The sequence below is a fragment of the Octopus sinensis genome, linkage group LG8 (genome assembly GCF_006345805.1).
Source record: "Octopus sinensis linkage group LG8, ASM634580v1, whole genome shotgun sequence".
NCBI classification, from domain to species: Eukaryota; Metazoa; Mollusca; class Cephalopoda; order Octopoda; family Octopodidae; genus Octopus; species Octopus sinensis.
Window position 1 is genome coordinate 90,096,708 of NC_043004.1, and position 12,152 is coordinate 90,108,859.

Consider the following 12,152-nt stretch of genomic DNA (forward strand, 5'->3'; position numbering starts at 1 on the left):
AGTCAAATGACTGAAACAAGTAAAAGAGTAAAGAGTAAAAGAGAGAGAGAGAGAGTATCAAACCTAGCATTTATCAGACTACAAAGTGTGTGAAAAAACAGTATCATCATAATTAAGCAATCTTAAATGTGATGTGCAGGGAAGAATACATTCAGGAAGTAATGATATTTGGAAGACTGGAGAGTTAAAAAGGTCAAGGGAAGATGCCAACAAACAATTAGAGCAAAAGACACTATTTTGTCTACAAATCACTCCAACATTCATTGTATGCTTTCACAAGTATTTATCATCATCGTCATCATTTAATGTCTTGTTTTCCCTGTTAGCATGGGTTGAACAGTTCAACATAAACTGCGAAGCCAAGAAGGCGGCGAGCTGGCAGACACGTTAGCGCACCGGGCGGAATGCTTAGCGGTATTTCGTCTGTCGTTACGTTCTGAGTTCAAATTCCGCCGAGTTGACTTTGCCTTTCATCCTTTCGGGGTCGATAAATAAAAGTACCAGTTTCGCACTGGGGTCGATGTAATCGACTTAATCCATTTGTTTGTCCTTGTTCGTCCTCTCTATGTTTAGCCCCTTGTGGGTAGTAAAGAAATATAAACTGCAAAGCCAAAGGGCTTCACTGAGCTCCAGTGTTTGCTGTGGCATGGTTTCTATAGCTGGATGCCTTTCCTAATGCCAACCACTTCACAGAGTGCACTGGGTGCATTTTGTCATGGCACCAGTATTGGTGAGGTCGTGCAATGTTTTATTAAACATCTTGAATTCCTGTAGCTGAACCTCACACATTAAAGAAAATAAAAACAAACAAATTCTGAGCAAAAACATGACCATGATGTTCTGTTATATGACAGCCTATTTTCAGTAGTTCTAACGCATGAAATTTTATTGGTTGTCAGGACTGTATTAGAGAAAAAGTTCAAATACTATAATGAAAATGTTGATTATCAGTATAAAACAAAATTTCCAGCTGAAACAAAGTCTACCTAATTATTGAAAGTGATGATCATGGGTTCACCAATAATGACTAATACTTAATAAAAATATTTCAAAAGTAGCATCTAGAGAGATCCTGGGTAACCTGTATCTGTGAAAATTGCATTTGTTGTAAAATTCTTAAGTTTATATGCTTTGAAGAGCGAGATGTTTCACATAAAGTCTTACTTTGGAGAGTGAGAAAAGTTCCTTAGTCCACAAAAATAATGAAAAAAAAATAAATCAACTTTTCTCACACCCAAAGGAATGATTTTATTTTAAACATTAGAAACTCTTTTCCCAAAGACATGGGAACTGAAGGAAGTTTTTATTGCAGAAAACCAACAAAAATGTACGTTTTTAAATTTTGATGACACACATTCTTTGGAAACAATTAATATATCGAAACATTCTTGGACTATATAATTTCAGTATTTACTCTTTTACTGGTTTCAATCATTTGACTATGGCCATGCTGGAGCACCGCCTTTAGTTGAGCAAATCGACCCCGGGACTTATTCTTTGTAAGCCCAGTACTTATTCTATTGGTCTCTTTTGCCAAACTGCTAAGTGACGGGACGTAAACACACCAGCATCGGTTGTCAAGCAATGCTAGGGGGACAAACACAGACACACAAACACACACACATACATATATATATATATATATATATATGACAGGCTTCTTTCAGTTTCCGTTTACTAAATCCACTCACAAGGCATTGGTCGGCCCGGGGCTATAGTAGAAGACACTTGCCCAAGATGCCACGCAGTGGGACTGAACCTGGAACCATATGGTTGGTTAGCAAGCTACTTACCACACAGCCACTCCTGCGCCTATCATCACATTCATTTCACATCCGCTTTCCATGCTGACATGAGATGAACTTCATCACGGTCCAAGTTATTTCTTATGCTGAGAACCAGTTTCTGTAGGCCGGTTCTTGTACATGCCATTTTGCTTGGTTTCTACAGGTAAATACCCTTTTTATTGCCAGTCTCTTTATAGTGTACTGGGTGCATTTTCTTGAGGCACCAACACTAGAGAGCTTGAATGGTCCTCAATGAGACTAGAGAGACCTCACTAATCCAACACTTTTGCTACTCACTTGCTAAATCCTTTACAGTGTGTATATTTTTCTATGTCCAGCACTCACTATTCACTTAACAAGAGTACTTGGTAACCTAAGGCTTATAGACTGAGCTTGAAGGGTAGAAGAGGCAATGAATGCAGCAAAAGGACCAGAAATCGGTAGTTGTGAGAAAGAGAGAGTGTATTAAATAAAACCTAGGTTATGTATGTCGACTCAGGTGACCATGGAAGAAAATAGGGTATTGACATGAGAAAGACTGGATAGGTGGGGATAGGAAAAAGCAAAGATGTTTGATGTTCGGAAAGGAGTAATTGACAACTGCAGAGATGAGCAAAATTAAGATTGGGTGATGAGATAAAAACATGGAAAGATGATGGATGGTGAAGACATGACCTAGAGAGAAGAAAGTGCTGGTTGGTGGAACAGCAGAATAAAGTTAGAGTGTGCTGGGTAGATGGGTGATGGTGATACAATATAGCCTGTTATATATATAGTAAAGTGTAAGGAGTGGAGAAGAGTAGAGTGATGAGAAGACAAGTAAAAGGAGGAACAGGAGTGTAAGAATTAGCACTTCCTTCTCTAAGCCTAGATTCGAAATCGAAACCAAGAATCCTCGGTTGCCCAAACCAATGCAATTAAAGGCACGAAAGCAAGAATTCCTTTGTTCTGTCAAAAAGCGATTGATCATCTCCCTTTGACCTGCGACCTCAGCCATGTCAGGCTAAGTTCAACTGGACAAGTGCTGACCTAAATAAGCACTGTCTCTGCTGCGATATGACTGTCTTTCTAGCTGTCACAAATATTATAAATACAAGGAGGAAACAGAGAGGCAAACAATCGCAGCAGAGACGACAGCAGACAGATGAGATAGATCTATCTATGCCCCAAGTTTTTGGCAGACGACAGAGACAGAGAGAAATGCTCACAGTGCCGATCGACTACTGTTTCGAATGAAACATGCACACACACACACAAACATATTCATTTCTAATATGTGCTTTATAAAGCAACTCGTAGCAGTTACCTACATTTGTATGTAGTGTACCTATAACCCAGTAAATAAATTCCTTTTAATCATGAAATGGTTTATGTATTTGTTGACATACACACATATCCACTACAGGAGTAATAGGCAGATGAGAGGCAGGGTCAAGAATGCAAGGTCAGGGAGCAGCAAATATAGACTTGGCAGGATACAAAATATGAGGAGATTCGACAGAAGCAATACTGCTTTGTCTTCAATGATCCTTGTGTGGTTGAATTAGGCATTATTAATGTAATAAATCTTCAAAACATCCTTCCTGACATATAAAATGTTTTGTGTCAGGGTACATTCTGCCAAGGGTGGTTTGGTCTTCTGTAGCACATCACCAATCAGTATGGTCCTCCCATCTTCTCCATCAACCACCTCACCAACAACAACACTGAACACCTTTTTGATTTCCATGTGTCCAACACACGTGGACATGCCTACAAAGTCAGAAAACAGCACAGCTCCCATGACTTTCGGAAACATTTTTTCACGCTCAGAGTTGCTGAAGCATGGAACAAACTGCCTGCGTCAGTTGTTGACTGCCATGACACTGCATCCTTTAAGGCCCTCATGCTTTCCGAAATCCGCCGAAACTACACCTGATTATATATACACTTTAGATGAGTTGTAGTGCACCTGAGCACTGTACACAATGCTTTTATTATTATTATTATTATCAGCTGCAGCTTATCCATCATTACTTCACCCCAAGTCTTCCTTGGTCTCTCTTTTCTCCAAGTTTCACTAATTTGGAGTGCTTGGCACTTACAAGTGCAGCAACCATCTTACATATGCATCACATGCTCATACAAGCACAACCTTCTCTCTTGTACACAACATCTGATTCCTCGGATACCAATTTTTCTCTCTGATAGTCTTTATGCACATTACACATCCATTGAGGCATGCTCGCCTCATTTCTTTCTATTTTTTGCAGTCATGGTTTGCATTTCACTACCATACACCATTACAAGTGTCACATAGGATGTAACAATAAATTCTAAATGAAAAATATTGATAGGCGCAGGAGTGGCTGTGTGGTAAGTAGCTTGCTAACCAGCCACATGGTTCCGGGTTCAGTCCCACTGCGAGGCATCTTGGGCAAGTGTCTTCTGCTATAGCCCCGGGCCGACCAAAGCCTTGTGAGTGGATTTGGTAGATGGAAACTGAAAGAAGCCTGTCATATATATGTAAATATATGTATGTGTGTGTTTGTCCCCCTAGCATTGCTTGACAACCGATACTGGTGTGTTTACGTCCCCGTCACCTAGCGGTTCAGCAAAATAGACCGATAGAATAAGTACTGGGCTTACAAAGAATAAGTCCCGGGGTTGATTTGCTCGACTAAAAGGCGGTGCTCCAGCATGGCCGCAGTCAAATGACTGAAACAAGTAAAAGAGTAAAAGAGAGAGTATCATTGTGAATGAAGTCGTTGTATTCCTTGATCAGTGAGCCAATGAATGAAAAACGTTGCCCTAGGCTTTCTAGCAAAGGAATTGGAGACTTTAGAACTGTGTCTAATTTTTGCAATGGCACTGTCTTCTCGACACCACTTTGGTTATTAATGAGAGACCTCGTACAGTTCTGGAGACGTTCGTTTTCTGATTCCAGTGTAAGTTATTGCCTTGAGAGAGGTGCTGCTGCTGATTCTGGAAGTATTTTAGCTTTTGTTTCCTGTTAACTCTATTTTCCTGATGAGTGATTTTTTTTTCTCAAGAGATCCTGCATCTATGTTTGCAGGGCATGATGGGATGCGATTTGCACATATGTGAATAAGTGTCCTCAAATAGCTACCAAGACATTTTTATATTGGAGGGAGGAAGAGTGAAAGACCAGTCAACAAGTGATAGGTCATGTGTAATTGTACTCCTGTTCACTTTATGTCAGTCCATGTTACCAAATGGGTGTACAAGAAAAATATTAATAGGCGCAGGAGTGGCTGTGTGGTAAGTAGCTTGCTAACCAACCACATGGTTCCGGGTTCAGTCACACTGTGTGGCATCTTGGTCAAGTGTCTTCTGCTATAGCCCCGGGCCGACCAATGCCTTGTGAGTGGATTTGGTAGACGGAAACTGAAAGAAGCCTGTTGTATATATATGTATATATATATATGTATTTGTGTGTCTGTGTTTGTCCCTCTAGCATTGCTTGACAACCGATGATGAAAAGTAAGGCTACAATGTACCTTATCATAGTATGACAGGTGTTTTTGTCAACAGAGATATTTCAAACAGTGCCAGTATAGATACTCAACACTATATCCAAAGCACTTTTGTTGTGCTTTGTTGACTGAAACATGAATCAGGAAAGAGGAAAACAAATCATTCATAAATTTAGAAAGTGTTTCTACTGCTGCTTTGTCCAAGAATAAGGCATAAATTCCTGTTTTCACAATATGCAGAGACCAACCCATAAAGGGAAGGTCGAAGTCACCCGTTGGTTAAATTTGTTGGGGAGCTGATACTCTTTACTCTTTTACTCTTTTCAGTCAAATCGACCCCGGGACTTATTCTTTGTAAGCCCAGTACTTATTCTATCGGTCTCTTTTGCCGAACCGCTAAGTGACGGGGACATAAACACACCAGCATCGGTTGTCAAGCAATGCTAGGGGGACAAACACACACACACACATATATATATACATATATACGACGGGTTTCTTTCAGTTTCCGTCTACCAAATCCACTCACAAGGCATTGGTCGGCCCGGGGCTATAGCAGAAGACATTTGCCCAAGATGCCACGCAGTGGGGACTGAACCCAGAACCATGTGGTTGGTTAGCAAGCTACTTACCACACAGCCACTCCTGTAAACAGTAAATTTATCTTAATGTAAACTATAAATTCCTGAGGATTTGCCTTGATGAATCCTGAAAATAACCCTCATGATCATTTCAACTTGAGAAGGAAATAGCTCCAACAGCAATAATATCATCGTGTTAAATTTGTTGGAGCGCAGATAAATAAGAGTATCATTTTTTGGTTGGTTGTGTCTCTTAATTATGCATCTGATATCTGGAAGGTGGACAAAAGGGACAGTCATGTTCCCTCATGTAGACAATTGTAACAGATTTTGAGATTCCATTTTATTCATATTGGTAGAATGTTCCAGAGATGATTTGGGCAGTGTTGCTGTAGGGGTGGCATAGACTGCAGGTTGAGGGTATGCCCTGGCTATTGGATGAGTTGGATTTAGGGGAAATGTAGTATCAGTAGACATGTTGTTGAACTGAGATAGAGAAGAAGGAAAGAGTGATGTCTTCATACTGGGAGAGATAGTAGTAGAGCAATAGCAGCAACAGATGATGCTGATGGTAATGATAGTAATGTTGATGAGTACAGAGGTTAACCATGAAAGTGAATGTAGTAATTGAGCAATGGAGGGAATGTGCTGTGCCAGCAATGATAGAATGGGGAGCTATATTTCTTTACTAGCCACACAAGGGGCTAAACACAGAGGGGACAAACAAGGACAGACAAACGGATTAAGTCGATTACATCGACCCTGGTGCGTAACTGGTACTTAATTTATCGACCCCGAAAGGATGAAAGGCAAAGTCGACCTCGGCAGAATTTGAACCCAGAACGTAACAGCAGACGAAATACGGCTACGCATTTCGCCCGGCGTGCTAACATTTCTGCCAGTTCGCCGCCTTAATGGGGAAGTATAAGGCCACAGAAGTCAGAGCTATGTAGATTGTTTTTGATCTTGTTGCTGAACTGTACCAGACATTGTTTGTTTTTTTGTTTTTACTAAGACAGAAGGCTCCATTTTAGTCTGTTTCAATTTGTCTGGCTAATCAATTATTTAAAAGTGAGACAATTTTCACAACTATAAAACATGATATATGTATAACCTCTGTCAATTTTACTCTCTGACCAGTTACGTTTATCATAGACATGAGAATTATTCATCATGATGTGGGATTCAGTAATAATATTCACTAAGTGAATTTTCTGTTTATTTATCATTAATCTTATAATTGAATGTTTCTTTCCTGATTTCAATTATTTTGGAGAGATGCGTAGATTCAAAACAGACAAATGCATAACAGTATTGAAAGTTGTTTTGCATACTACATTGTAAAAGGGAAAAAAATTAAGGCTTTTGTTTATGGGTTAACGTTCATCAAATATAAATATGCAAAGCTTTATGTAATCCCCATTTTATTCTTTGTATGAGAATATAAGGGAAAATTTGTTGTACATTTGCTCTGGAAAACTGAGAATGTTCATTGACTGTGTGTGTAAAAATAAGAGATGGACGCTTTGGGTTTCAGAATATTTTATACTTGAAAATTATTCAACCAAAGGAATCTCTACAGTTTGCAATTCTGATTTGAAGAGAGCAGTAAAATGTTTGTTTGGTCTGCTAAGTATCTCTACTATTACAAGGACTGTAGCATAATAGATAAACATATAGAAATTTTATACTGATGAAAAGTATAAAGAAGAAACAGAAGAGATAAGTCTGAATCACGTGTGACATCAAAAAATATTGTCTACCTCGCTAGACAAGCTGATAAGTCAAAGATACATTCTAATAATTTCTTTTGTTTCGACTAACCAAAAATACACATCTGATCAACTTACACATTTGTTTCTACCAGTGAAGGGAGTTTATAAGTAGATTCAATAGAAGCAAATCAATATTCATTCAGATTATATAAAACACAGTTACCTCCCATGTACCATAAACACTTATTTAGTAAAATCTATTTTATAAGCTGAAAATATACCTATAAAATACATTTTTATTATCTTTCTATCCTTCATAATATAATAATCACTAAAATGTGATTATGACAAAAATTTAATCTGGTCCTAAATTAGAAATTTATTTTGCATATTGGGTCTTCCTCCATATATGGACCCAAAAATATGAAAGAGTTTCGCCTGGAACAGAATTAAATTTCAAATTTTTCACTAAATATAACTAAACTCACTTCTAAGGCCTCAGAAATAATGCCTGAGTAAGTCCTTGAGCATTAGGGCAAAGTAAAATATCTTACCTACTCAAGCCTATCAAAGTTTTACTGTCAACTTAGTAATGGAATGAGCATCTATCAAACAATACTTGTCACACAATTCCTGTATCAATTTACAAATTTATTCAACAGGCTATCAGAAAGCAACGGCATTTTATTATTCCTTTCATTTATTATTAAAGCTAATAAATATATTTTAATTTAAATTTATAGTAACAGCATTCAATTTGAAATTTTGATTTTAATTCTATTTGGTATTTTTACCAACATTTAATCTGGCCACCACCACTACCATCATCATTTAACGTCTGCCTTCCATGCTGGCATGGCTTGCACAAGCCAGCCCAATATTCCACGTATTCTATATTAAAACAGACCACATCCAACCTCTCACACCTATCCTACAAGGTCATTCTAAAAATATGCCAACATACAAGGAGTGGCTGTGTGGTAAGTAGCTTGCTAACCAACCACATGATTCCGGGTTCAGTCCCACTGCGTGGCATCTTGGGCAAGTGTCTTCTGCTATAGCCCCGGGCCGACCAATGCCTTATGAGTGGATTTGGTAGACGGAAACTGAAAGAAGCCCGTCGTATATATGTATATATATATATATATATGTATGTGCATGTTTGTGTGTCTGTGTTTGTCCCCCTAGCATTGCTTGACAACAGATGCTGGTGTGTTTACGTCCCCGTCACTTAGCGGTTCGGCAAAAGAGACCGATAGAATAAGTACTGGGCTTACAAAGAATAAGTCCCGGGGTCGAGTTGCTCGACTAAAAGCGGTGCTCCAGCATGGCCGCAGTCAAATGACTGAAACAAGTAAAAGAGTATAGAGTATACCATTGAAATCTTGAAGCTACAAGATAATGCGTGATAAATTCAAAACAATGTGAATAAGTAAGCAATACACTTGACAAAGAAATCTGAATACTAAAGGGTTAATTTAAAATTATATGAACTGCATTCGATTTGGAATATTGTAGCCCCAAGCTAAATTTTACTGATTACTTTCAAATAATAATTGTAAAGTAACTAGACGGTTCAAACTTGATTGCTGAAATATCTGTTGTTGAATGAACGTTTGTTACACAACTTTTATAATAATACGTTTATATATTTGTTGTGCAAGATTTTTTTATGTGAAGTCGTGTGTTGAAACAGATATTGTTATATTTAGGAATGGTCATTTTGCCAGTTTAGCCAATAAAAACACACACACTATATATTTGGTGTTACTTTGCTTCAGTGTTATTTATTTTTTACATTAATCTTATTTTATTTCGGCCAGAGTTCTTTCGTCACACTCCTGTGACCGCATCAGTGGTCCTTTGTTTTCTTCTTTCTTATTTGTGTCTCTCCTTACTAACCATCAGCCAACAAAGAAGAAAACAAAGGACCACTGATGCGGTCACAGGAGTGTGACGAAAGAACTCTGGCCAAAATAAGAATAAGATTAATGTAAAAAATAAATAACACTGAAGCAAAGTAACACCAAATATATAGTGCGTGTGTTTTTATTGGCTAAACTGGTAAAATGACTATTCCGAAATATAACAATATTTTATAATAATAGTTTTACTTAGTCTCTTGTTATGTGAACATTTATGGTATGTAACCCATAACTTTATATTCCAGGCGTGACTTTTTCCATAACTGGCCACATTCCTAAAGGAGTATATCTCCCAAAACTTTCATATAACATGAGGCCAATTAAGCTAACATTTTGAATATTTATATTTATAAACTTAAGGATCCATGGAAATGAATGGAGAGAGAAATAAACTGCTTTTTTATATAAAGAAAACCAAAAGACAAAAAATTTAATATATTGCCCAACATTCAATTAAAATAACACTGTAATATCAGTAAAATTAGAAAAGATTTGTAAAGGGTGAACTAAAATGATACAGAAAATGTCTTTGGTAATGCTTTATTTATAAAAAAAAAAAAATTGTTTTGTTTTGTTTTTTGCTTTTGTTTGTTTTTTTTTGTTTTTTAATAGTGTCAAGCTGCCAGCAGATCAAATGTTATTGATGTTGGTCTAGAAAATTTCATTTGTCTGTCTGGTAATGACAGTTTGATTACAACTGTGGTCATTGTAGCTAGACATATATTGCCAGTGGAAGTGGACAATTAAGCAAGCAATGCATCTACATTTCACTGATAACCACATTTAGCATCAAGTTCATTGACCAGATACAAATGATGGACAGAGGAAGGATTTCTCCTGATTTCTTTTATATTTTTAGTCATCACAATCAGTAGTTCTCTTCTCATGTCTTCTTCATTGAAGAGATAAGCCATGTGCTCTGACAGAGTTTGCAGTGAGCTTAACAATCATTACAGATAACATCTCACCATTAGACATCTGTCTTTATCAATTCAGAGTTCATAATATGGCTGGAGGGTTTGCTCACAGCCATACAGCCACCATTAAAGGCCAGTGGCGAATCTTTTTGTCCACAGTCGGGCTACACGATCATGTTCCAGTTTATTCTGAAGATATTGGGTAGCAATACTTCCTACCAATGGGTCCTGAGGATTGCAGTCAGTCAATAGGGAACAAATAGACAGGAGCACTTTTGAAATAGTTAAAGCTGGGCTCCAATTGTCTTTAAGAATATCCAAGCAAATTACACCTTGACTGTTGATATTACAATGGTAGATCCTTGTTCGGAAAGTGACCTGAAATAATAATAGATACAACATTATTGAAGACGGTTTGAATTTTTAATTAAATGAAAATGGATAATTTCTGGAGTAACTTTTATTTTTATTTTCATTTATTTGTATTCATGTATACTTCATTAGAACTCATGAAATTTGTGCACTGGTGTAATTTACACACGTTATTTTCAGGATAAAATTTGTTAAAAAAAAAGCTTCTACTCACATAAAATTCACACCCATAAGTTTTCAGAATTGCCGATATAGTCAAGGGAAAAAGCTTTTCAATTTAGTTATATTTAGCATAATTTCACTTCCTTATGATTAGATTTTATTAAATTTTCATTGAATAAAAATAATTTCTATTTAACAGGTATCACATTGAAAACTATTAAATTACAAAGTGTTTGTGTTGTTTATAATAAACTTTATTTTACATTTCTCGCCCAGAAGAGATTATGTCTGATCTTTAGCATACTGCTGTATGACTTCTCAAATCACAATCACAAGAAAAGTTGTTGATAAGAATTACCAACAAAAACAAAGCTGATAAATATGCACAGGTATTACAAATTAAGTTTAATTACCAATAAACATCAGCTTGGATGACACTTTACTCAACCGACAGAGGGAGGTGACCGATCAAACTTATTATGCAAACAGAATGCTTTTCTGCCTATTCTTTGATATAAAGTATCAAAATTTTAATCCCTTTCGCACTTATAAAATGTCAAGCAAACTTTAAAATTTGTCATTACCATTATGGTCAGTATAGGCAGAACTTATGAATCGTTTACTGTGAAGGTGAAATTAAATATGTTGAATATGCATTTGAACATGGCAATAGAGATGCCAGAAGGCATTTTAATGTTAATGAAGCCAATATTCGAAATTGGCATAAACAGTACGACAAACTTAAAACTATGCCTAGCGATAAACAGACAAAAACAATAACAAACAATCAAGATTATCCATTTCATTACATTTTTCCCATCAGGAAAATCCATATCACTATGTAATGTCAATGGTGCTCCATTGTGATACGTGGAAGACTCCAAGCAATGTAAAATATGGCCCAGACCGTGTTTACCAGCATGAACATCAGACTTCAAAAACTTGTTAACCATTTAATGGTTTTAGTAAATTTATAGAGAAAAAGCAAGCAGTATACCACCCAGCATAAAAGTCAACTTCATTATATGTATTCAACCCATTATTTTTTTCTGTAAAAACCTATTCTGACATTAAATGAGCCAACTTCTGGTACAAATGTTTACATTTTGTACGTCTTTTTGCAACAAAAAAATTTTCAAAAGAATTCTGGAAAATGATCTACTCATGTAATTTACGTATCCACTAAAGTTTATTTTTATTTTTGCAAAAAAAATGTG

The 12,152-nt window shown here is 36.7% G+C and overlaps 1 protein-coding gene and 1 long non-coding RNA gene across 4 annotated transcripts in view; both read right to left on the bottom strand.

Annotated features, from left to right (window-relative positions):
- Positions 1–5,259: 5,259 nt before the first annotated feature.
- Positions 5,260–6,518, bottom strand: LOC118764625. Its single transcript, XR_005000438.1, has 2 exons — positions 5,907–6,518; positions 5,260–5,567 (listed from the first exon to the last, which is right to left on the bottom strand). It is a non-coding gene; the product is annotated as an uncharacterized LOC118764625 (long non-coding RNA).
- Positions 6,519–10,008: 3,490 nt separating this feature from the next.
- Positions 10,009–12,152, bottom strand: part of LOC115215092 (ubiquitin-conjugating enzyme E2 E1) — a 31,154-nt gene continuing 29,010 nt past the window's right edge. For all 3 annotated transcript variants that reach the window (XM_029784257.2, XM_029784256.2, XM_036505574.1), the window contains exon 5: positions 10,009–10,779. In XM_029784257.2, coding sequence (XP_029640117.1) covers positions 10,528–10,779 — 252 coding nt within the window. In that variant the 3' untranslated portion in view covers positions 10,009–10,527. The remainder of the gene's footprint in view (positions 10,780–12,152) is intronic.